The 27,550-nt window shown below is 35.9% G+C and overlaps 1 protein-coding gene across 1 annotated transcript in view; it reads left to right on the top strand.

Annotated features, from left to right (window-relative positions):
- Window positions 1-27,089, top strand: part of LOC137407104 (uncharacterized) — a 35,275-nt gene extending 8,186 nt beyond the window's left edge. Inside the window, exons 2-8 of the mRNA XM_068093708.1 lie at window positions 12,756-12,980; window positions 16,921-17,003; window positions 20,078-20,142; window positions 22,655-22,775; window positions 23,832-23,893; window positions 25,580-25,707; window positions 26,388-27,089. Coding sequence (XP_067949809.1) covers window positions 12,885-12,980; window positions 16,921-17,003; window positions 20,078-20,142; window positions 22,655-22,775; window positions 23,832-23,893; window positions 25,580-25,707; window positions 26,388-26,606 — 774 coding nt within the window. The 5' untranslated portion in view covers window positions 12,756-12,884 and the 3' untranslated portion in view covers window positions 26,607-27,089. The remainder of the gene's footprint in view (window positions 1-12,755; window positions 12,981-16,920; window positions 17,004-20,077; window positions 20,143-22,654; window positions 22,776-23,831; window positions 23,894-25,579; window positions 25,708-26,387) is intronic.
- The last annotated feature ends 461 nt before the right edge of the window (window positions 27,090-27,550 follow it).

Below are 27,550 nucleotides of genomic sequence, written 5' to 3'. Positions count from 1 at the left end.
AATCTTCAAATATCTTGACAATGAGATCGCCTAGCACAACAAACAACATATCAACTGATAGACAAAGTAAATTACTTTCTTTTAAAATCAACTCAAGTTTGACGCACCCACATCTTTAACAATTATTTACAAAATATTATGTTAGCTTTAGTAACTAAAGCTACCTTCAGTAACTTGAGTATCTTTAGTGTATTTATTGGTCATGATCTTCATTGAAATGTAATGTTGTAATGTGCTATGTGCAGTACGCACTATAGAGTTTTTACCTTTATGACAGGCGTATGTAAAACATCAACTTTGAATTTTATTTAAATAAGTTTAACTTACTAAACACACACTTGAAGCTAAGTTTTAGTATGTAGTTTTAACTATCTTACTGAATTTCCACTTTTTCTCACTAGAATTGTATCACCAATTAGTTTCTGACTTAGTTTTCGATATAATTTTAGCCGATTTCATTAAAACTTTTTCAACCTAATTCAACAAGAAAAACTGAATGATGTTGTTTTCGTAGTGAAGTATATTTTTGTTAGCATGTTGAGGGAACTTGTCTGACCACTGACCTTCTGTTTGAAGGGGTCGCAAATCCAACTTTCGACTGGTTTTAAAGGGAATATATTACCGGGTTACACGCGAGAATTGCGGAGAAAAATTGTTCATCATTTCTTTTTCAGGTGTTGTGCTTTCAGCGAACAGAATTTCTATAACTTTGTTATATGACGTACGTAATAAGCACACCGACTGCAAAATCTGAACTCGGATGAAAGCTTTGTTGAATTCATCTGATAAAATAAGATTCGCATGGAGAGGTGAAAAAATCAGTTGAAGGCGACAGCAGCTGGAAAAAAAGGGTTTGGATGAAATAGTTACCCAGGCCAAATCAGAGCTATTTACAGCTGTCAGCTTCAACTCAGTTTATGTATGTCTCTGTTAGACAACCAGTGACAATAAAATTAGGTTTGTTACAATAGTTTTAATAATAGTCATGTTTCTTGAGAATGCCCTACAGCAAGAAAAGCGCAAGAGCGAAATAAACAGATGTATTGTTTCCATTGTAATCTGTTGGGTCACGAAATTAACCAATGTTTCACAAGACTTCAGGGAAACGACAGTGGGGGAGCATCTGTGTCAGTTGTTTGCCAACCATTACTCAGAAAACTTGGCACTTTCAATTGTAACTGTAAACTTTAACAACGTCCCTGTAATAATTTTTGTTGGTAGTGGCTGTGAACAGTCTGGTTCAGGGAATGTTGTTGGTAAATTGCAGTTGACAACTACAGATCTCAGCAGAACTGATAAAATGTTTAATGGAAGTACTACACGATGCAGAGGCGAAGTTCAACTAAAAGCTATGATAGATGGCAAGAGTATGAAACTTAAGCTGTTTAGTTGCGCCTGAGTTAATTTGTGAACGTGAATTTATTCTTGAAGCAGATGGAATATATAAACTATATGGGGCGACAGTTGGTTTATGCAGTGGTAATGAAGCGACTAGAGCAGATATTTAACAAGCAGGTTGCTCCAACTGAACTTCTGTTTGACAATGGCCTGTGCTTTAAAACCTTGAGTTTGTTGAAACATAAATTGAACATAAATCACATACGTGATTGTGCGTACAGAGCCACTGCAAATGACATTAAAGAGCGTAGCCTTTGTACTATTAAGCAAATGCTATCTGGGTCTGATGGCAAGTCAGTGATATAGTGTTCTTGTATACCAATTCTCCTAGTAACAAGGGCGTGGTGCCTTGTGAAAGATTGTTTTATTACACAACACGAACACCAAATGTCGAAGGCAGTGTTTCTCATGCTGTTAGTTTAAACCCATATAAGATTGGAGATCAAGTGTTGATGAAGCCAGGATCAGCTAAATTTACATTAGTCGGAAAAAATAGCAACATTACTCACATAGTCATAACACCGCTGTCAAAATTGATAGAATTACACGACACGTAGGTCTTAGATTTTGTTTTCGACCCTTGACTGAAAGGCAGTGAGCGTATGTTTATTATGAATTTGATGATAATACACCTAAAGTTGTGAATTCTGAACCCAATTACAGTTTTTATGACAATGACGTTAGTGTTGACTGATTATGACAATCTTGCCCAGCTGAGACAGACATTCTCTTTTAAATCGTAAACTACCCGCATGGTTTGCAAACTTTTGTATGACATAATCTTTTTTTGATCTGAAGATCAGATGAAGATGTAGTTGAGAGTTATCTGCCATAAGTTTATGATGTAACATAGTCATTACTATTGTATAGTAAGGACATCAGTAATTATGGCATTAGATATTGTTCCTCTGGGATCTTGATTGGTTGAAATATTATGCGCAAGTCTTGTTTGACTGCTTGTCACTGTACTGTTATGTAATGATTAGTTTTGCTTTGGTTGAATGTGCATCTTCTTCTGGTAAGGCTTATTATGCAGCACATAAGCATATGTACTGATTTGTGAATTGCACAATAAGGTGAGAATCGAGTTCAAAATCGTGTGAGCATCTTCTATATCGGAGAAAATTCTTCTTTGCGTTTGAAAAGTTTGCAGCGTGTAAGAAAACAGTATATTCAAGAACTAGCTAATAAATCTCTGCACCCATGAATATTCACAATATCTTGCTATTTGAGTTTAGAGGTAAATGTTAGATTACTCACAAACGTAACAAAATTAAATTTTTCATCAGATATGTAATTTGGCATAGTTTGATTCATTTGTCAAAGTAATCTGCATCTTTGGTGTATTATTACTCTGTGGGTTTTTGTAACCTGCAGTAATTTTCTTTTCATGATAATAAACTTGTTTTGCTGCAGTAAGTAAGCTAAGAATGCTTGAGCAAAAACGGAGAGTCGGGTAACGGATCTGAAGTTGAGAGAAAGCTACTAAAATTAATAAAACAAAAGGTAAAACTCGCAAGCTAATTTGGCATAACAATGGCATCAGTGAAGCTGTGAGATGTAATTACTCCGTTTGAGAGCAGTTCCAGTGGAGTTTAGCGAGTAGTTGGATAAGTTAGCTCTGGTTGCAAAGTTGCAAAAGATTACAGATCTTCAATAATTCAAGCTTACCTCGCTGATATCAGATGTCTAGTAGAATTAGTCAGGCAAAATGATGTGGAACCAATTATTAAATGTGTTTTCATAGTAGGGTTGCCAATAGATGTTTTTATTCAGCTGAAATCTATGATATCAGTAGAAAATTTAGGGTTCGGTGAACTTGTAGCTCCAGCGAGAATGACTCTGGGCATTAAAGCATCTGGGATGGCTTGTGCAGCAAGTGCAATAGCGAAACGCAAACAAGGTTATTTTACTTGGGGAGCTTGAATCACTTTCTTTTGACGGTCCAGATAATGCCACCCTTAAGCAACAAGTAGGAAAGCCTCAGCTGTGTTGCAAGTGTGGTGAGCCAGGTCATTTGACAATGCACTGTGGAGTTGGCTAGGAGACTATACAACAGGGAAATGGTCAGGGGAGGGCTCAGCTCCGGATGTTGTTCCACAATGCCTTTCATCAGCCAGGTCTTGCCATATTTCACCATCGCAAAACTAGATTGCATAATAAAAACTCTAGTTGTCACTGGGTATCAACAGTTTGTTGGTATAAGTTGACTTTTCAAGAATTGGGCTTGACAAAATGTTGGTGGCAAAAAGTGGTGCAAATGCTGAATGATGCGATTACAATATGCGGCGGTGAACCATTAGTACATCTGCGGTGAACGATACAAATGTAACAGCTACAAGTAGATTCTTGGCAGCCCACAGCTTGTGGGTGATATCCAGATAATTATTGTTGTGGGCATTATAACCACGCTGAAAAGAATGAATTTTGGGAGTAACGATGATGTTTAGAGCACAGCACTATCCAATAGGTGCAGTGACAGAATGTGACACAGGGCAGTCGGTAAGCCATGAAAGTGACTTCGAAGCTGTGCTTGATGGTATGAAGAAGACTAAGGAATGGAAGTAGGAAACTGGTTAACCTGCACGAAAATCAGTGCAGTGATTAAGCAGTACGCAATGATTGTAAAGATATCGTGCCTGATGAAGTAAGTCGAGAGATAAATGATGTATGGCTTGAAAAGTTTGATCCTCATATTTATGGCAAAGCAAACTTTGTCATTCCACTATTAGCTGCAGGACAGCCAAACAAGGAACAAAGCGTCCAACCGTAATGTATTATATTATCTGCATCCCAACATTTCTATCAAGATCAACTCTCGAACTGGTGTGGCAGCGTGCCGAGAAACATTACAGGCACAGCGCAAACTAGACAATCGGGTTTCAATTTCGGATTTGAGGAAAGCGTACTTACAAATACATGTGTCAAGGCAACTGCAGAGATTTAAACTTATGAAGTTTAAAGGACAGACATATATTATGACTAGAATAGGTTTTGGCTTGAGTGTTGCCCCGAAAGGGATATCAAGGACAATTGTGCAAGTTCGTGCCCAAGACAGCCGCATATCAGAGGGGAATGACCACTAACTATATTGATGACATTTAGCTTGACAAAAGCGTCATGATAGCTGAAAAACCAGGGCTGCTATTATCGAAGTGTGGCTTGGAGATAAAAGGCACTTGTGCCATTGACCAATTTCCTTTTACAGACCTGAGAATAATCATAGACCCTGATAATTAATATAATTGGTATAGAGATGGTGTAGTTTTCACCTTGGATGAAGTACCAACAAAACATAAGAACTTTGATTTTCTGTGTTTGGGATGTTGATTGGTCATTCATTACCTAAAAACAGGATGGTTGAGAGCTGCCTGTAGTTACATGAAATGGCAAAACAATGAAATAGGACAAGAGATGAAGGAGAGATAGGAGGAGATGAAGAAATTTCAGTTCCTATCAGAGTGTTTGTCAAAGAAGTCATGGACAGAATTTTGCAGCATGATCCATTAACTGGGCATTGTTATGTAAGCAACAATTCAGAAGCTGTGTGTGATTTAAGTAGTTTGGCAAGCGATTGCTCTTTAAAGGTAGATGGAAGTATCATAGAAGAGGCTACATAGTTAAAAAATTAGGATGAGACACTCATCAGTGTTGCTGAGTTGGAAGCAATGATAAAAAACTGAATATTGCCCTGCGCTGGGAGATCGCTAAAGTGTGAGTTGTGAATGTTTCTGTTAGTATATATGTTGCTGGCTAGGGTCAATATTAGAAGATAACAAAAGGCCTAGGATCAGTGACCTGAGCGGTTTTTTTCCAAATGGCAATGGATTATCGTATTCAAATGGCCATTCAGCTGGTGTTGTCAACATGCAACAAGGCAGTTATACTAACTAGGTTTCCACAGAAGCGGCTTAACAGTGTATGCCTAGCTATAGTGACATCAAATGATAAAACCAGAGAAGTAACAAAGCTCCAAGGTAAGCATCATCTGAGTATCAAGGGGACCGTGTATTTGACTAAGAGGATGTGTTAAAAATGTATGGATGAGAAGACCGTAGGATGGGTGGTGGATTCTTGCAATCAGTGCCACCGAAGTGGACACTGCTTCAATCCAATGGATTCATGATCAGTTGCCAAGGTATGGCAGAGGGTGGCGATGGACATCGTATATATTAGCAAAGACCTTTTTCATTCTGATTAACTGGGGACTGAGCCACTTTGCTATTTGGAGAAGACCACCAAATGAAACTTGCCACAGTAGTCATGGAGTTGTAAAGAATATTCTTAGAACAAATGGCTTGAGACTAGCTACCATGTGACAATTGGTCTTAGACAATAAGCCCTCAGCCCGGAAGTCCTTTTTTATCATAGAGTAGGGAGTAATACATGTGTTCCGTTGTGCATACATACATTCAGGGAGCGGCATAACATATGCATATTGTGTTATAACTGTTTTTAACGTATATATAACCCAACTGTTTCTGGAATAAAAGTTTGCAGCATCGATGTAAGGTTGCCGAGTTCAATCCACTTTTATTCTCAGTCTGACTTATTTCAAGCTGACCTCTGGTTGCAGACTGCGATAACTGATCCAACTGGTTCAATGTTTTCTCTGCACATTCCTAGTTTTATTCAACTTCTTACCAGCTTCAACTTCTTAATTCAACTAATTTACCAGCATCCTTACTTTGATTTCATCAGCATTTGTCTTGATATCATTTTATACCATTGCATTAGTGTTGCTCCCAATAATAGCAATGGCCAGAGTAGCCAATTCCCTATGTTATTTGTTTATTGTTTGATCTTACGCCAATTTCTTTAAAGCTATCAATTGGTTTCTAATAGGTAGTGCGAGCTTTCTGCTTTTTTAAATTGTTGTCATTCTGTTAAGTCAAACCTGGTGTTCAGCAAGCCTGAGTTCACCTAATCAGCTACAGGATTTCTTGTGTCCTTGGTGACCTTGTGTCACATAGATGTACAGTCAAACATGGATAACTCGAACTTCACGGGACCGAGCAAAAGTGTTCGAATTATCAGAGCGTTCAAGTTATCAGAGCACTGTCACAAGTCCATGTATTTACTTATTTATTAGTAGATACATGTACATATGCAAACTATAATATAAATCAAAAGCACAAATGGCTTGTTTCAAATTAAATGCTTCTAATGTAAAGTTTAAAACGTTTTTATCAAAAAGTATAGAGATTTTTCTATCACTTGAGATTGGTTTGTTGTTTGAGGTGATGTTATTGCCAGGACGTTTTTTTAGATTGACATTGGCGAAACTTGATCGTTGTTGAAATGCTCAAAAGAAAAGACATCTTTTTCTTTTGAGCGTTTTACCCACGATCAATTTTGCCGATTTTTCTTGAAGTTTATGCAACTTCAAGAAAAGGTTACCAAAGAAAAATCCCTTACTTTACCTGGGATTCGTTAAGAGCAACACTCCGAGGCAGTTCAATTAAAAGTTTTACGAGGTTTAACGGTACATTGTATATTACTCACGCTTTTTGAATGGATACTTATTGAATGTACACACGTATTCTGTGTTTAGGTCAAACGATGAATAGTTTTTTTAGCTAAGACATACGTTTAATAAAAACAATTTTTAAGACGTTTTAAACATTCAACATTCCGACGTTGATTCAACACGGAATTAACGTTGAAAAACTATTCGTCACGAGCTAGCCGGGTCACACACTCAAGGATTTTCGCCACGCACATACAAAACAACATGCTGTTTTTGTTTTGTATGTGCGTGGCGAAAATCCTTGCGTGCGTGACCCGGCAAGCCCGTGCTATTAATCGTATAGCAGTATAAATCAAATTTGACCAAACCTTTAGAAAAGTCGTTGACAAAATTATTTTGCCGATGGTGGTAATAACAACGCTTATGAATTACGAAAAGATGAGGTTTACCTCTATGGCTTTGAATAAAGTGATTTTCTAAAGCGATAACCGTTTCGGTAGCCGTTGGGCAAAAAAACAGTTCGAATTAACAGTGTTGAGTTCGAGTTATCTATAGCAATTTATCATTACGTGGGAACGGACCAAAGAAACCGTTCGAATTAACCATGTGTTCGAGCTATCCGTGGACGAGTTATCCATGTTTGACTGTAATTAACTCCTTTAGTAGGCGTTTTGACCCTCGGCTCAGTTTGTTCAGAGCTCACAAACGCTGATTCGCCTACACCACTTGCTTACCCAACAGTTACTATATTGGTCTCATTATTAGCTGCACGTGCTGCTGCCTATTAGTGTGATCATATCTCCCAATGTTATCCCTATTGATACCACACTAAAGGGTAAGTATTGGCTCAATTTCTGACTCGCGTTTGAGAAAAGCATCTTGTTTCTGTCTTTCATTCATCAGAGTGTTAGTTAAATATGGCTGACTTCTCTTTACTACTTTATCACTTTCTATCATTGCAAATGATACATATCCCAATCATAATTTGTAAATTGTCCTTTCTGAGCATCTTGATTATCAGCCTTCTTGCAAATCACTAGTCGTCCAGCAAGCAGTTCTCAATAAAAGCTGTATATACTTCATTTCAGCTGCAGTACAAGAGGCTCATGAGCATTTTTATATCTTCAAACATAACTGAAACTTTTCTTTCTAGTATGCCCAAAATAAACTTACTCAATCTACTAATAAATCTAAGCTCATCAAGAGTTTACCCAGAAATAAGGGAGTTGCCCTAGAAAATTTCAAACTAATATTGTCGTCAGTTAAATATTTCTACAGATAATACTTAGTCAGTTTTATTAGCACATTCACTTGTAATATACCCACTAAAATATCGAGAACTACTAATGACTGAAGCAAATTCCTGCACTTCCACAAATGCTTGAAATACATTCAATTTCATACTAGTTTTAATAATTTAAAGTAACAACAGGAAATATTGCACATGATAACTTTTTCACGACCATGGTTACTGCTGTAAATTTTGGGATGCTATGCAGCTTTTATTCACATGGTCAAATAATCTGCCACCACTTCATAAATTATATTATTTGATTTGAAAATATTGGGCTCTTTGGGTCGACCGTTGCAGCTGTTGGTTTACATGGTACAAACACCACACTTGCTGGTATATTCAGTATGTTTAGTGAGATTTTGCCATCGCAACACTCTGTAATGTCCTTATGTCGTTCATGACATAACTCGCGATCACTAGAATCTTTGTATACTGATACTTGAGTTATACAACAGCATTCTATTATAGACAAAATCTATCCCTCGTATGAATTAAAGTTGGCTTTGTAATCAATAAATGCCATTCTGTAAATCATACAGCAAATAACCTTTCTTTTTTGCCTCACTTTATCACCTCATTGATTACATCCTCTTTCTTCACATCGATATACATACTAGTGAAAGTGATATTATATTTCACTGACATCGGTTTGGTTTATTTACAACGGGCATAATTGTGCTGATTCAAAGCCTGCTGGATATAAATTATTCTTGGTATATGAGCAATCATATAGTCATACTTCATTATGTTGCATTGCAGCTCTCAACCACCCTGCCATTAAGTAATGACCAATCAACTTTCCAAACACAAATGAACTCGCGTTTTGTTGGTCCCCTCATCTAATGGGGGAACTATACCATCTCTGTACCAGCTGTGCTGATTATCAGGGGATATGATTACTCTAAGACCTAGAAAAGGAATTTGGTCAGTGGCACGAGTGCCTTTTGTCTCCAATTGTCCTTGACATCACCTAGGGGCAACACTCAAACCAAAAACTATTCTAGTCATAGCATTTGTTCGTCCTTGATTCTTGACTTTTAACTTCTTTCTGGTAAATTCTCAAACTATTTTTGTTTCTGGAATTTTCTGAGATGCATATTCTAATGGCTGGTCGCTTCTAATTCTGTACTAAAATGACCATTACGATTCCTACTAGCATTTGCATATACTCAGTTTCTTAATTTCTTATGTAGATAAAACATAATTCAAAGATGCCTGAAACTTTATAGACTTGGCTAAATATGGAATTTATGAGTGCCATAATCCAGCTAACATTATACTAAACTGAATTAAGTTGCTAGCTTGGCCAGTAAACTGTCTTGCCTCTAGTTTTCTTTAAAAAGATAGCGTATTTATCATTTCATCTATGTGTCAGGGTCAGGCATAACATTCTTGCCCTTAACTCTTTCGCTACCACTTTAAGTTTTGACCGAACAAGTGCTCTGCCCAAATTAATTTAAATGGATTTTTGAAAAACCGATATACATTATAGCTTATATACCGATAGTATTTAAGCATTATCTCGATAATAAAAACAGATATCGTTTTACTCTAAAATGCATCTTATTCCGAAAATAATTCTCTACAAGATATGTATAAAGTTGTTTAGTAAACCTCACTCTCGCAATTCTTCTTTGTGTTGAATGAAAGCGGTGTGTTTCTTATATCTATGACAATAACAATCTGGTTTCACCATTTTGAAAAATAGTTAAAAATGGAATTGTTGAACCAAAAGATTTTTTATTGGTTGCACGTGCTTGTCATAAGGATGTTTCATTGGAGACAAAATTTGATTAGTATAGCTAATGCGTCGGTTTCGTAATGAGGAGAAAAGTGAGACTCTATTGATAAGCCGATACATCAGCTTACGGTTTGTACTTATATTACCGCGGATTGTTGGAATTGTTGAACCAAAAATTGTTCTATTGGTTGCACGTGCCTGTCAAAAGGTGGGTTCATTGGAGACAAAATTTGATTAGTATAGCTAATGCTTGGGCTTCGGAATGAGAAGAAAAGTGAAACTCTATTGATAAGCCGATACATCGGCTTATGTTCTGTACTTACATTACTGTGCAAGCCGATACATCGGCTTGCGGTAGCGAAAGAGTTAACCACATGTTGAAAAGTTTACATTGTTTTGGTTTACTTGATGAATGCCCGGCGTTACATGGGTAATAAAATAATTACATAATGAATTTGAGTAACTCATTTAGTAAGCTAGCTGTGGTTGAATAATAGCCATGTTTGAAACCAGTTTAATAATCGTCACACTTACCGATCAGCCGTGCTAAGAATAGCTAATAGGAGTTTCCTAAGTGCTTTAAGCGTGAATATTTTATCCAACGTAATGAGTATGATCACGATTAATCCAGTGTGTTGCAATTAGCTTAAGCGGCTGAACGGGTAAGTTTGCTGCCTCCAGAACTTGAGGTGCTGACTTCAAATCCAGTATAATGTGCATTTCGTGTTCCTGAAACTTTATCTGCTATGACTGGACAAACAAATGACGACAGACAAACACTGAGAGTTATGTGCATAGATTTGTAGTACCACTATTAGTTTGCGTTGATCTTTTCTGAATATTATCATATTGCATAGTCAAGAGGAAATAATATATTACAGTCTGCCCAATAATATCCTGATGCCTTTGTGGTATTGCATTTTGCTCGATTATTATATAATAAGAGCCATGCAATAGTTACTCTCATCAACTAATTTGTTACCAGAAGAGGGTTTAATTATTGTTCTTTTGATTGTTATTATTGTTGTTATGTACTCATGGTGCTCCTATCTAAAGTCACCAACACTCTGTGTATTAGCATTGAGCACTCTCACTTTCTGTCAGTGTGTGTCACCAACACTCTGTGTATTAGCATTGAGCACTCTCACTTTCTGTCAATGTGTGTCACCAACACTCTGTGTATTAGCATTGAGCACGCTCACTTTCTGTCAGTGTGTGTCACCAACACTCTGTGTATTAGCATTGAGCACGCTCACTTTCTGTCAGTGTGTGTCACCAACACTCTGTGTATTAGCATTGAGCACTCTCACTTTCTGTCAGTGTGTGTCACCAACACTCTGTGTATTAGCATTGAGCACTCTCACTTTCTGTCAGTGTGTGTCACCAACACTCTGTGTATTAGCATTGAGCACGCTCACTTTCTGTCAGTGTGTGCCACCAACACTCTGTGTATTAGCATTGAGCACTCTCACTTTCTGTCAGTGTGTGTCACCAACACTCTGTGTATTAGCATTGAGCACGCTCACTTTCTGTCAGTGTGTGCCACCAACACTCTGTGTATTAGCATTGAGCACGCTCACTTTCTGTCAGTGTGTGTCACCAACACTCTGTGTATTAGCATTGAGCACTCTCACTTTCTGTCAGTGTGTGTCACCAACACTCTGTGTATCAGCATTGAGCACGCTCACTTTCTGTCAGTGTGTGTCACCAACACTCTGTGTATTAGCATTGAGCACGCTCACTTTCTGTCGTTTCCATAATTAAGACCACTCAAGACGCATGATCGGCTTGGCTGAGTCTTGCGCTCTTTATAAAAGCCTCAAACGGCTGTCAGTGTCACGCATACACATGGTAAATTCTGTGCTGTGACTTTGGACCAGCTAATGGCAGCATTAATGGCAGCATTAAATGTTCTTCAAAATCATATACATTAATCTTCTACATGTAAGTGAGATCGTTTTGAACAGGCAAATTTTTATATCATGATATCTATTCAATGTTATTCTTACCGTGATAAAAAACTGGTTATAAGGCATTTGGTTAGATTAACAGCTAAGTGTACGTTATATAGTTACTCTAAGCCATTATCATCATTTTATAGTTTACTGTAACTTATTGCAATAGCAAACACTATGATTATATAAAATAGATATATATAAGAAAATAGTATACAGAATCGTACAATAAAAGTCAACATGCAATGTAGCCCTTAAAAAGACAGGGAATCGTACACCAAACATTATTTCTGAAGGCCTTTGAATTTCACAGCCATATAATAAGTCAACTTTGCTAGTTAATATGGATTTTTATGATTTTTTGAAACTAAGGTATTGCACGAAAGAAAAGCATGAAAAACACAAAGTTTAGTATGATTAACACCGGCAAGGATGGCTTGTACGCAAATGTATTTATGAGTAAAAAGCTGAACTTCTGTCTAAGATATCACAAAGCAATGTTAAAGAGTGCATCCAAGCTAAGCCAGAACATTGGACTTGGTGAAATATCTCCAGAAACATAAAAACAGCATCAATCTTTCAATTTCCACCCAGTGTTTCGTAAATATGATTTATTTATCACACAAACTGTTCTAGTCCTTTCAACTCCTTAGAACAAAAGTAGCTGAAAAGATTTTGCGATAACAAATAAATGGAATAAAATAATATCTTGCTGGCTGACGTTTTGCCATTTTCTCCTGTTATAAATATCCTTAGTTGTTGTTTTCTTTTTGTAATTAAATCATTGTGAAAAAATTTTCAGAATGCGCGTGTCATTATTCTACATTTCTCTGATTTCATTGTCTTTATCTTCTCATAATGCCTGTGCTTAACAGCATGCTTGTTTTTCTTTTGTAGTCTTTCTTATGTTGGGCCATTTCGATACTCTTGTCTTTGTGTCTTCTTGGTGCACCAATTCAAATTGTTCCGGAATGGGTTGTAACAACCTCCAGCTTTCTCCTTGCAAAGTCCGCATTCTTCTGGATAATGCTGGAAGCACTGGCTCTTCTACAGTTGGTCAGCTTGATATCTAACGGATTGCTCTCAGCATCGGATTCTGAAAATACTCAAATGATATTAAAGGTATTAAGAATAAAAGTTTATTATTTCAAAATTTCACTTTTATATCTAGTTATACAATATATTAACATGAATGTATATATTTAAATCTATATATATATTTCTCAAAGTCTGTTTTCGGTATGTCCAGCTATAGCTATTAAAATCTTGATATTAAAATTCAGCCATGTGATGGATTTGAACTCATGACGAATAATCAAGAAGAGCTCATCAATGAGCTTCTTATCCGGGCGCTCCCCCACTCAGCTAGAAAGGCATATATTCATCAAATACGTTTTCATATACCACATATCTCATGTGCATGCTAATTATTTTAGCCTTGCGCTCACACCTTTCGATGCTTCTGTTAAGAAATATTTTGGGACCTAAGTTTATGCGACAGGATGCTTCTTCATTTTTTTTCGTTAGGACTAATTTATTCCGCCCCACGATGTCTACAATAATTTATCTCGGACTTAAAATTTGGCGATTTGTGTACTGATTATATATGTTTTTAAAAGATATACGTCGCTGAATTTGTCATGGCGAGTTATCCGTATTACCGTTGTACGGTATATCCGGTATCTGTTAAAATAAAAACGTTTCCCAATGCTACAATTAATGTTAAAAGTTAAAGGTTTATTAAAATATATACTAAAACTTATTTGAAGTATGTGTTTAGTAAACTAAATTCAATTCATTTAAGTTAGATTCAGCGTTTATATGTTATATTCAGCGTTTACACACCTGTCTCGGAGGTAAGAACTCTCCACGTAGTACATTGTAGTGTTATATTATCTTGCAGATCGTAACCACAAAATGCACAAAAGTCATTGTAGGTACCTATAGTTACTAAAGTTAACATAGTATTTTGGTACTATTTTTAATGATGATGATTTTTACCAGGAGGTAATTGCATTAGACTAATGACTATTAATGAATATGGGTTTCTATACCACTCTATGTATGTCTATTAATAGCCTATGATATTAGCCTACATGCCAATTTTTACATGCCAACACTGAAACGAATGGAAATCATATATCGTATACCGAATAATTTTTTATTGTAATCATAGCAAAATATACTATATTTAGCCATCACTTGCTAATAATTTTACATTTAAACACTTTTACAGTTTTATTTTTCTTCCTAATTTATTTCAACAAGACACTTTTTTCATGATATGAATAATAAAAGTTACAGTTGTTTGAAAACCTTTACAGTTGTTTTATTTATTTTTAATTTAGTTGTCCTGCACAAAATGTTTTGCTCATGGTATGAAGTTTGAAAGTTACAGTTGTTTGACAAAATTTGAAAACCAGTTGTTGAAAACCAGACAGTTGTTTTATTTTCTCTCTTAATTTCAACTTCACAAAAGGCCACAAAGCACTTCTCTCATGTTATGTAGTTTGAAAATTAGAATGGCAAATGTTGTTATATGTTAAATACAAATCAACTTTCTATCCAAAGACTTTTTTATTACTTGTGCAACGCCGGGTAGTACAGATAGTGCATATATATACAGTGAATCCTCGCCGTACGATTGTAATTTGTTCCAGTGTTGGCATCGTAAGGCAAAAATTTCGTATAGAGGTTTATACAAACCCATAGTAAAGATTTAATGCAAACACACCCTGGTAAAAATCATCAAAATGTTATATACACACTGTACACTTTAAAAATTAGTAACAAAATAATATGTTAACCTTGGTAACTATAGTTACCTACAGTAACTTCAGCATCTTTAGTAGTTATGATCTGTTATAGAATGTAACGTTACAATGTAATATGTGTAGTATGTACCGTAAGGAATTCTTATTTTCGAGACAGACGTAAAACATAAGCATTGAATTTAACTTAAAAGAATTTAGCTTACTAAACACACACATAAAGCTAAGTTTTATTATGTATATTTTACTATTTACGGAACTTCCACATTTTTATTGCTAAAATTTTATTCCCTTTCTATTTCCAGTTTCATTTTCACAATAACGAATAGCGCTGAACAGAGCGAATTGAGCATCGTATCTCTTCCATTTATTTTATCGCCCATTTGTTTTCATTTTTACGATAACTTATAACGAATAACACCAAACAGAGAGATTGAGCAACATAATTAGATTTTTCATTCGTTGTTAGAGGGATTTCGGCGTTAGAGGGATTTCGGCGACTAGTATATCGGCATATTTGTTATTCCGATGTAATCAGCATCAAAATAATTAGTAACTGTATCAGGCTAAGAGTAGTTGCTAGACGCAGTCTTAATATTTCAACGTAGGTATGTGAAAAAATTTTCTGCATGTACGATGTTTTGGACGACTTGTGATATCATTATTTTCGCGAAAAGTTTTTCAACTACTAAATACTCTGCTGAAAAAATTGTTCGGATATTACTATTGACTAGTTCAGCAGTGCAGAAGAAGAGTTCAGGTCAGCGGACACTGGAAGGTCAATGTTAAAGTAGAACAGCTAAAAAGTGATGGAATGGTACCATACGAAAGCAACAATCGGAACACACAACCTGCCGAGCAAACAACGCAAATATTTGGTTTTGAAAATGTAAAATTTTATTTCTGCTGGTATTGTAATTTGTTTATGTCACTTATTCTTGAATACATATTTGTAGCATTTAATAGATTAATATTGTTATAAAACTTATAAATTTGCAGATTTATAGTATATTATTTGTGATTTGTTATTTATTTTCATCAACAAAATTAGTTAATCAAAACAAAAAGCTAGAAGAGTGATGAAGCCCATAATACGCAATAGCATAGCTAGTCGTGGCGTTGGGCTTGTTGTCATCATGTAATCAACGTCAATTTTTATGGGTAGTTAGGTTTTATTCACCTATTAAAAGATGCAACCTAAGTTCTCTCTTGAAACTGGCCACCTTCTCTATGCTTTTAATAGACTTAGGAAGTTGATTCCAAAAAATGGCCTGTTGCAAATCCACCCTGTGATGGCCTGCACGGGAAAAAGATTGTGGGAGATTTAGACAGGCGTTTGAGAATCGGGTTTTATATATTGGGCGAGGGATGTAATTACAATAAAATTCTTGATGGGCTAAAAGTATAATGCGGTATAAATATAGTGAACTGATAGGTCGTATGGGTCATGATTTGAAAAGAGGTTTGGTGTGGGTGAGGCAGGGTTTTTTGTGAATGGTCCTTACCATGCGCTTTTGAAGTGTTATTAACTTTGTAAGATGGGTGGGAGGTGCATTGCCCCATGCCTCAATGCAATATGAAAGTTTGGAATTAATCATGGAATTGTATAATAAAAGCAGAGGTTTGCGGCGTAAATATTCAGATGTGTGGTAGAGTAAGCCTGATAAGGGTCTCAGGCATTTGATAGCATGGTTCCAGTAATCTGAACTCAGCTTACAATGGATCGACACTCATACCTACTCCTGTTCTTTCGCGCATAAAGGGCCAGTTTTGGGCTGCAAACTGTAGCAAACATATCGATACGTGCAATGAGCTTTTATGCAACCTTGTTAAATATAATTATAAAATGAAAATGTGCCTTCAAATTTAAAATCAAATAAAAAACCTGAAAGCTCCAAAATGACAATGCAGGCTATAAGATCATCGTAGGTTAATTGCAAGCAATAGGTATCAGCTAATAGAGACATGCATCATCTTTTTCATGCATATTTATTTAGAGCTCTATGATAAGTTGGAGGTAAGTTGGCAAATTTCTTGCATCCAAAAGGGTTAACATTGCACCACCCAAAGGAGAGTGCAAAATATAGGGGACATTCGATTCGCCCATGAAAGGATTAAATTTATCTTCTTAACATTTTGACGAGGTGTTAATACGAGAAGAATACAATGCCACCCTTTATTTAAATGTCACCTCTAATAAAGCGCCACTCTCACGAAGGGTTGAAAAATATAGCGTCATGGCGTTCAAATTAAGGTTTTACGGTATATATATAAGTAGATTTTATTTGTAGGCAGTATTTCTATTTCTGACGATTGTAGCCTGTGGACTATCGGCTTTGCTGATATATCTCCTTATTAATGCCGGACTGAGCTGGTAAGTTTTTAGTCACTTTATTCAAAACCTTTTCACAAACTGAAATAATTTTCTATACGATGCAATTGGTCTGTGGAAAAAGTAGACATACTCAAGAAAAGATTCCCTTATAAAAGTGTAGACATATGCTCATAGATATAGTAAACCCTAGATTGGCGAATAGCTATCATTACAATGAAGCAAAAGTGAGGCCTATAATTGGCTGTTGTTTTCACGACGTTACGTCGTAGTGATGTGCATCACAGCATCAAAGCTTTCAATTGAGCAATAAGTTTAGTGGTGGAAGCATGTTTGACATGCTAGTTTTTAAGTCATAAACGTAACAATAAGACCAAATTCTTAGTGAAATGTCATCAGAAGAGACCACAACACCCTAGGTATATCCTGAATTGCCCATGACAAGACAGAACTTCAACTCAAAACAAGAAGTTCTCAACAATATCATTAGCTATCTATGCCGATTAAAGACACCAAGCTGAAAGCTGCTAGTGGAAAATAATAGGAAAATCATCATCATTTCGTCATTGGTTTTGAGTCAGCAGCCAAATCTGCACATGGCATTGCCCAATATCTTTTCAGCAACTACCCTCACATCAACTACTTCCTAACCTTTAAGATCAACCAGGATCACATTGAGACTCTGTTTTCCACAATAGGATCTAAGGGTGGCTATAACATTAACCCGGATGTGCAGAGCTTTAGATCTGCACTTCGAGCACTGTTCATAAAAGCAGATATCACACCAAATCCCAATGTTAACTGCATTGATCTGGATGTGAGCAGGGCTGAAAAAACTGGCCAACTCCTGCTACATTCTCTGGCTAGAAAGAAAAAGAAAGAAGAGACAAAAGCTGAGGAAGGTGAAGATGAGGAGTTCGGTGATGAGGATTTTTTTCTAACTCAAATGTGACGAGTGTATCAAGTTCTTGACCGATGTAGAAGTAGTAGGAAGTAGAAATAGTGATGACATAACCCTAATCTCAGTAAAAACAGAGGAGGATTGGTGACCAGATTGATAGGCCGAATATGAATTGCTGCAGAAAAGTGCCTACGTTCACACATGGAGAGCTATGGTATCACACAGAGAGCTTTTAAACAAGTAACATCACAAACAATAACATATATGTCTTATTACATAACCTCAATCAAGGTTTCACATGTACAGTGCATGCCAACAGTCTACTCAAAACTATAGTAAATTGCTATACTAAAATCAGAATACACTATGCCGCTTCAAAGCAGGAATCTAGTTCAACCAACCTTAGAATAAAACTATCTCGTCTAGTTATTTTCAGTCATGTCTAATGGGTGTTTAATACAGTGGTCCAGCTTTACTGCTTCTAAATATCATTTGATTCATTAGTTTGTTATTAGTTTAATTTCTATTTGGTCACTCTTTGTATTATCAATGATATAGAAGCTTCTAAATCATTGGTATTATTCATTACCATGTGTGTAAGATTCTTGCCTCTCTCATCCAAAGTCATTACAGTCATACTTCGACTTACGAGCTTAATGCGTTCAGAGACTGAGCTTGTATGTCAATTTACTCGCATGTTGGTGCAATTTATTTATATATAGAACAATTAAACATATATTGATTGGTTTCCATACTCTAAAAATGCAAATAAAACACTCAAAACAAGATATTGCAACAGAAAGAACATGTTGGTTATTGCCCTAATTTACCAACTGCTTTCAAAAAGCAACAAATAAAAAATAATGCAAGGAAATGTGATTAATTAAAATGTAAAATGAAATACATACAATAGCAGCTAACGCTAGCATTTGCCAGAGAGGGAGAGATAAGTTATCCTTCATTACAACAGTTGACTTTGATAAATTTGGATTTTATCCAAGTCTTAAAAGACAAACTTAAAAGCAAACTTTAATCTTTAACTTAACGTAATTAAAATTTCTTCGGCGTTCATAGTTTTAAGTTTCTCACTGGTTAGCTAATTTTTCTTTTGTTTCGCTCTCACGACCAGCCGGCCGTTTTAAGAGAAACCTATCTAAGGACGTTTGCCTTTGTCGCCCTTTCAACATGTTGCGATCAGGACGAACACAGGTGTCGTCACCAAGGGTTAATGCACGACCACTAGCTAACTTGTCCGAATGTCTATTTTTTATAGTCTCGATAGATAGCACCGGTTTTTTTACGTAGCATCGTTTCAGTTACGCAGTCACCGGCCAATTGTTTGTCTTTTATTCAAAGCCTGAGCAGTCTCTCTATCAGCGGTCGTGAAGATCGCTGCGTCGTTTAGAAACTATGGTTAGTCCTTTTGCAAACTAAATGCCTTGAATACAATCCTTGTGTTTGATAATTTGATAATAATATTTCTGTCATATTGCTGAGCTAGCTCAATCACGCATACATATTTTGCATATTTTTCAATAATTTTCCGTTTAATATCAATTGTTACCATTCGCTTTTTCTTTGCATTATCTATCCTTTTACTGGCAAACTTTCGGTCTACGCACGGTACTTTTAATTCACATAATTCTGCACTGAAAATCGCGCACAAAAAACATGGTACAAAAGTATAATCTGAGCAGTTGAAAAATACAGAGAGATGCTGTTCTCATAAAACACCTCCGACATACTTGGCAACTGACTCATGTGCTCGTATCTCAAACATGGCTCGTATATTAGTGCTAAAACTTGCTTAAAAGCTGGCTCGTACCTCAAGTTTCTCGTACGTTAGGGCACTCGTAAGTTGAAGTATTACTGTATATAAGTTTTACACATTTTCAATAAAATATGCAGTCTCAGATGCACAAACTATGGAAAAATTGAGCAGGTTTTAGTGCTAAGTCAATAGGAGTTAATAGATCAGCTGATTCGCTTTGCACATCACCATGACGTTGCGTCATGCTAATTATAGGCCTCACTTGTTTTGATTATTCGCATATCTAGGGTTTACTATATCTATGCATATGCTTCAATTTCTACTTAGATGAAAAGCTTTATGGTTGCAGCTGTACATGTTCCTACCTGCTTTTCCTTTGCGCTCCAGTATTATCCAGAAATATTGGTAGTAGTTGGGGTCATGTCGTCTGATATACTGTTGTAGGTTTGCAGGAGTCATAGGTATTCTTGGAGTTATTTGCTTTTACTTTATGTACACCACGGAAGAAGGTAAAACAACTTCTACTTTTAGTTTGTTCTTAGGAAAGGACATTTTGACAAACGTACATATAGTCACACAGTGCATCATGCACAGGAAGACCTCGAATCTAGGCGTAATGTAATACTCACAGATTTGAGGTAATTGCTAAGGGATTTGAAATTCTTAGGTTTTAAAAAGTCACACTCAAATGGTTATGAAGTTTTTAATTATCTCGCAGATACAAAAAAAATCACTAGCAACATTAGACTAACAACATCTAGACCAGGATTAACAAAATATCTCAAATCTAGACAAGGGCTTTGTTACACCTAGATCCGACAATTCGTGAAAAGATATACTGAGTCATACTACATGCATAAAGTTTGAATTGGGGTTTATCTAGGAGTTGTCTGCTAATGTTATGTGGCGTTGTCCATGCCTAGTTTGGAAGGGTAGTAGCATTATTGACGCATTGTCAAGTTTGAATATTTGTAATTATGATTCATTTTTGCTCATTTCTCTACCTCTTGATGTAACGGATATGTGTATGTAAATATATATATATATATCATTTCAAAGAAATTAAGTTTAAAAAGATAATTCTAAACTCTGCGAGTTAAATGTGTATTAAAACTAGACGATTTCTGACTGAGCTGCCTCAAGAGATTTTAGTCAAAATTTGCCTATTTTTATATACTAGAAATTCCACTGTCATACAGCCCACGACCAAAGTGATATTGGAAAAAAGAAAGGGTACTGATGGTTGAGAAATGCAATATTAGCAGTCAAATAGGATAACTGCAATGGTAGCTGTAATGTACTGGGTTTGGGTGTTATTATATACAACAAATAGCAATAATGAAAGGAAGAGATTATATGTTTATATCTCTCCTCCTGCAAAAAGAGAAATGCAATATTGGCCAATATTAGAAGTAAAATGCACTGATATTATTAGAATAACCAATATTATTAATATAGTAATAATATAAAACCAATACACAATTTTGTTTACATTTCAAAACGTCATAGCTAACAATATCACGAAGTTGTGATATTTATATACATTGTAGATTTTTAGAAAATCTGTACTACGTAGTCATTGTTCTGTAGTCATCCAAACTTATAATTAATTATTGTAATAATCTCATAAGAACCGTTAAAAAAATATCATCGTCATTTCCTTTACTTACACTGCGTTGGACATCAGTTAGAATTTGAAAGTATTCAAATGTGTCGGCAAGGCAAATAAAAATGAAAAAATTGAAATCGGCAAAAATGAAATGATTTCTGTACTCCTATGTTAATTGCCGAAACCTTCGGCAATTCGACGATGCTATAGACTGGTGAAAAGTGCACGTTATTTTTCGTGGAATGCGCAAGACTTTATCGTTCTATTCTCTGTCGCTCGGCGTTTCAATTTCCAGTCTTAACTTTTATTAAACCGAGCTTTTCAAGCGTTTTTTGGTGATTTTCGTCCAAATTAATCTGTCTATTTGTGTATAATCCGATCAGATGGGTTAGTTTTAGGAATTTGCGGTAACCTTTCAAAGGCTTGGTAACATATTTAAATAGGTTTATATGCGTTTTGTATCATTATTATACTTAAACGACTTTACTGAAAAATAGTTAAATTTGTTGATAGGATTTCGTTGCAAGGGTTTGGTGACGGCCGTTAACGGATAATTTTTCGAGAGTTGTGTGCACATGTGCATTTATCATGAATCTCCCAATCAATCGCTTCGCTCTTGTTTGGTCGTGGGATAAATATAATTTTTGCACAATATATATGCGAGTATACATATACATAAGTATATACCCACAAGTGGTATATATACACACAAGTATATATGCTTGTATATATATATATATACACTATTAACAAGTTTCCTTTTATTTTCCGATCCTTTGATAACGTTTGGTTTTGTTCATCTTAAGTATTGTCATAATCCTCAAGCATTTTTTATGTTCAGCGTGCTGAATTTCAGAATCGCTCAAAATGCTGAACAGCTCTACCTTGTCAAGCTTGACTAGATTCCATTTGCCTAGATTTCACTGCAGCATTCCTCATAACTGATCATCACACATCGGTTTATGAATGTTTGTTCATTAATAGTTGTTATGCGTAATGGTAAAGGCATGTTTTTTCAGTTATCGAATAGTTGTTTGCAAAAAGGTATGCCATAAAACTCTCAGCTATATGAGAGCGGATAGCATTCTCACGATCATTTCTGTAGACAAGCTAACTAAAAACTTTAAATAGAAGATAACATAGCTTCATTATACAAAGGCATACAGTTGTTGGTCTTATCAAAAGAAGTGTCCAGTTACATCTCAGCCTGTCTGTATGTGTAATGCAAATCTATTCGCCATCGAGGATACTATTAGCTCAGACCAGCTATTATACGTCTTCAAGTATCCAGTTACTTATTCAGTTAGGCAGCAATCTCTTCGTGCCAGTCCTTACTGATGCATTTTGGCAGTTTGAGGATCAAGTTACTTTCGATCAATGCTGATTAAAACTGCCATATCATTTGTTTGCAGGCAATGTACTAGACGCGTCTCTATTGCTCATGTCAAGCATGGCACTGATATTCTTTTCCACCCTCGAAGCAAGGCTATATACGGATAATGGTTTAGAGAGTGCTCTTTGGCTCTCACCAAGGTTGTCTTGCTTCTGTCTATTATACCAGTTAAATAAAATGAAAGAGCCAAACCTTTATATACAAAGTTACTCCGCTCTGATATTTGCTCTGTGTGTCAAAACATCCGTATGTTGAGGCACATATTCTTATCAAAATACACCATATTTTGTTTAATTCACTTTCGGGTCTGATAATACATCAAGTTTTTTGAAGTAATCACGTATAGCATCAAAACAATTCTGCTAGTTAGCACTACATCAAAACTAAATGTAAAAACCTAACTTATATGTAAAAGCTAAAATACTGAAGTAATAGCCAGTATAGTTTTTCTTATTGTTAATTTACCTTAAAATCATGATTTGAGTAGAATCAAGGTTTGGTAGCAGTGTGATAGAAATATTTTATATCGTTTAAATTAACTAGATTTAGATAGTTTTTTATTATTTTAATTTTTTATTTTTGCTTATACCAGACCTTTTGCGTACAACCTTGCAACGTTGCGAAAAATTTTGCTCATCGTAAGTAGGAAATTACTTCATATTTGGAGGCAAGTATTTACTCAAATTTTACATTGAGTGTCGATAAATGTGTATGTAGAGATGATTGTAAGTCAACGTTTTTCTATAGAACTTTGATTTTTTGTGAGAGAGTTTCAGAGTTGACATAATTATAATAGATGTACACCACCAGTAGCTACACACTTTAGTTCAACACTGTTCTTTTTTCTGTTTACTTGTTGAAAAAGAATGCGATACCTTTTGCAGCATTATACTGAATACCTGTATTGTGTTAGTTTCTCTTCATTTCATATCTAGAGGCTCACGAAACAGTTGGGTGAGCCAAGGAAAGGTTTTGTTTGCTTGTATGTGGAGTTGTCTTTTGTCATCTCCATTTGAAACAATGAAGAAAGCAGTTAAGGGAACCCCAGGCCCTGCTTTGGTTGTCCTACCATATTGCTCTACCATTCAGTTAAGTTGTTAAACCATTTGAACAAAAATGAGGCAGTTCTAGCAATGAAGCCTTTCCAAGTCTTTTTGGAGTTATGTTTGGTTATATTATTTTGCTATTTTCTGTAGGGAGGAAGCAAGGGAAGGCTGTGTTGCCAGCTTCCTCTGGATAGGTCTGTGTCATCTTTCAGGTACTGTTTATACATTCTATTTCACATAAGCAATGTATGTTAGTTGTTTACCTTCTATTAATTATTCTTCTCAAACCAGGATATGAGTTTGGTTCAATCAAGACCTTAAAAATAACCAGTATTTGTAGCCAAATCAACATTTCTGAGTTTATGAAACTCTAACTATGATGATTTGGTCGCTGAATCTGTTAAAGATCTACGTATGAAGTTATTGCTCATCGGCTAGCCGCTCTACTGTCTGCCTCGCTCATCGACTTATCACTCTCTGGCACCGACCTGCTACTCTAGGACAATTGTTTTACGTTATTGCTGCGATTAAATTGTAAAACTCATCTCGTCTGTTAACAATTTATGACTAGCCTTCATCGTGTCAACCTACTTCAATCTCGTAACTCCCGTAAAACTCCGCACACACTTGCTCTGGCTGTCACTTAACTACTGATACAAGGGAGCAGCCTCCCCACTGCTAGCCGTGTTTATTTGGTTAATTTGTATTTTAAATTGGTTTTGCTGTTAATAGTTGATTTGAAGTTATTATGTTACGCTTTTTGAATTAATGTAATTAAAAATGGAGTGCTGCTCCAGAGGGTAATGCCTACGAGAAACAGTCTTCGTGTGCACACTCATGTCTCAGCCAGGCTATCCCTTACCACTCATTGCGTATAGCATGCCTAAGATCACAATGTGTCGACAATTAATTTTAATAAAGTAACAGGTGTGTTTGGATACGCCGCTGGTAGTCAGCATCTATTAGCCTACTCTGAGCTAGACTACGTCTACTCCTAGCCTGCATTTTCTACTCCTACCTACAATGTATTTCTAGGCCTCTAGACATAATCCTTGTTAAGCCTGGCATCGTCAGTCGTATCTCTGTTTGTCATGTTTGTCAATGTAGCTTACTTTAAAATGCCGACTGAATGCTGGTTCCATTAGCAAATATGTGAGAGGGCAGTGCACTGGAGATGAGCGTGATCATGGGCCTGATCAAAATTAGTTGGTTTAAACTTGATTAGTATGGTTTAATTTCCTATGCAGTAGCATGAGACTGGCGCGAGCATGCACATCGCCTGTCCACGGTTTTTCTATGGTCATTCTTCCCTGCACTAGGAAGAATACAGCTAGGTGCTATTTTCCGCCAGATCATGTAACCATGCATCGTGTAGACTAATCGGATATATTTATTGATTTTCAGCTAAAAATACGAAAGTGGACGCAGCTTGTCAAACACGCCATCTGATCCAAAAGCTAATAAGGCATTTGACTATGTCTTCTACGATTATTCCTATGGGTTGTGATATGCTATACAGGATTAAGGGGCTTATGTAGATTATAACTGCTGGTTAAATATGCCGTGTTCAAAGCTAGCAATTATTGCTTGTTAAACAGACGTTCATGCTGTAGGTCTTCATCACTTATTTCATACCTGCACCAGCATATGTAAATAGACGCCGGCTGGAGGATCACACGCTATAATTTTAAACTTAAACCAATTGTGATGAACCAATTTTGATGAGAATAGCCCGAGTTTAGTCACCAAGAAACGATTGTGTGCATGAGCTTCATGTCTCATCTTTTCAGACATTTAGTTGAACAAAAAATCAGTTTATGCTTTATTTTGGCCGTGTCTCCGATATCTCTTTGCTTTTTGTGTATTGGATTCAGCAAAGCTGTGTTTGACTATTGTAGCGAGCCTGCAGCTCTGGCTCAGTATTTTCCATCCACTTTCTGTAGTACACACACTGCTGCGAATTCTCTTCTTTGTATTCTACTACCAGTGGAAGGGCTCCAGAAACATGTATGATCAGAACGGAGAGGTGAGACAGCATGTACATGAGTAAAGTAGGTTAACGATTAATAAAAGTTCATGTTTAGAGTATAAGTAATTGTTATTAATTGACTGCTATAAGTTGGTCTTTTTGCAAAGGTACACTTTGGTCTGTAGTTTATGAAAGAAATACTCTGATTTACTTAGGAAACAAGGAGAAGTTCATTTTTGAAGCTATAAAGCATACAGCGTGTGCTAGATTAATTTGCTCCCACAGCGGAGGGCAGCCAGCTAGCTGTTATTTCTAGTTAACTGTTAACCGTTGCAAGTAAATTTTATTCTAGAAAATACTTATTCAAATAATTGTTTTAATAATAACATTTAGTTTGCTTTTTTCACTGCTGAGACAATTCCGAAATCGATAGATTTCTACCGAAGAAATTTAGATGAAAATTGTTATCTTTTATATAATGCATCAACTTTATTATGGACAATGTTTTCCTCAGCTCACAACATTATTGAGTTTATTATTGTTCTAATTTTAACTATAATCTTTTTCATTCTTTGCTGTTGTGTTTTCAACTTATTGTTGGAAAAGTCTCAAAACAAAATTTGGATAGAAATGAGGGAAAAATGATTCAGGTTACCTGCTGTGTGACACGAATTTGTGTCACTTTTGTATACATAAGGCATTGAGCGGCAGTAACGTTTAAACTGACCCGTTTTCAGGCAAGCAGAAGTTGGAGTTCCTTTGCGTATCAGACTCTGCCCTTGCTCACTATTACCCAAATGGTTTGTCAGCACCTGCATGCCTTGAAACAAGCCAGTGAGACTAGCCCTGAGCAGTGGTGGGGAGTAGACACTCAGATATGTTATATGAGATTTGCTGAGGCAGTATTATTGCAACTGATTTACGTGTATAGCTTGTGTGGGACAGAAGCTGATTAGACCAACTGTATGAGCAGGTGCTCGCTAGCTCCTTGGTGCCAGTTCATTGGTGTTCATTTTATTTCATACTATTTACGATTTTTTATCATTTTAAATAAAGTTCAAGAAAAGGCTTTAGACATGTACGAATGTTTCTGACAAGTTTGTCTTTTTTGTCACCTCATTGTGAATCAACACTCTTCCTTGCACCTCTAAATCAAGTAGGTCACTCTAGTAGATCTCCCGGTGTTGACAGAAATGTTTCAAGTGCTAGCATACAATGTGTTTTATAATACACACATTAGTGAGGACTTGTTGTTTCTGTGATATGTGCTTCTAAGAAACCGCAGTTTACTGTACTTACACAAGGTTTGTTTTGCTATCACTATTATATTGCGTTGCTAAGACCAAGGCTTTTCTGTTATCTACCATTGGGCTAATGGCATTGTTACAATACAAAATCAGATTGTTTGAGGTTGTGTAAATACCACTGCTTGCTGATTGCAGTTTCTGTATCTATATGAAAAGAAATTTAAGAGATTGAAATTGTACAGAGTTTTATTAATACTAAATATAATTTTTAGAAGACATTTGAAAAAGGTTTCCTATTGATACTGATAAGCATTAATCTAGCTAACTAATGTGTCAAATAACTTCTATACAATTAGCAAGACCAGGTGCTAGAAGGTCCATTGTTGTTTAATTTTAGTGTGTAATGGAATCTTATACTGTTTCCCTATATTGTATGTGGTAAAACTAATAGATTTTTAAAACAGAAAATATGATTACAGAGTACTGTATATTTATTTTTGTGACACTAGAATATGTGATATGAGGAGCAACTGAGACATGCCCTAACTTTTAATGTTAGCACTTAGATGCACAGATATAAAGATAAATTTGAAAAACAGTTATAAGTTGCAAAATAAAATTGGACGAGTGTTGAGGTTATCACAAAATTAACA

This window comes from Watersipora subatra, chromosome 1, assembly GCF_963576615.1.
Source record: "Watersipora subatra chromosome 1, tzWatSuba1.1, whole genome shotgun sequence".
Classification (NCBI taxonomy): domain Eukaryota; kingdom Metazoa; phylum Bryozoa; class Gymnolaemata; order Cheilostomatida; family Watersiporidae; genus Watersipora; species Watersipora subatra.
This window is presented reverse-complemented; position numbering and strand designations above follow the sequence as displayed.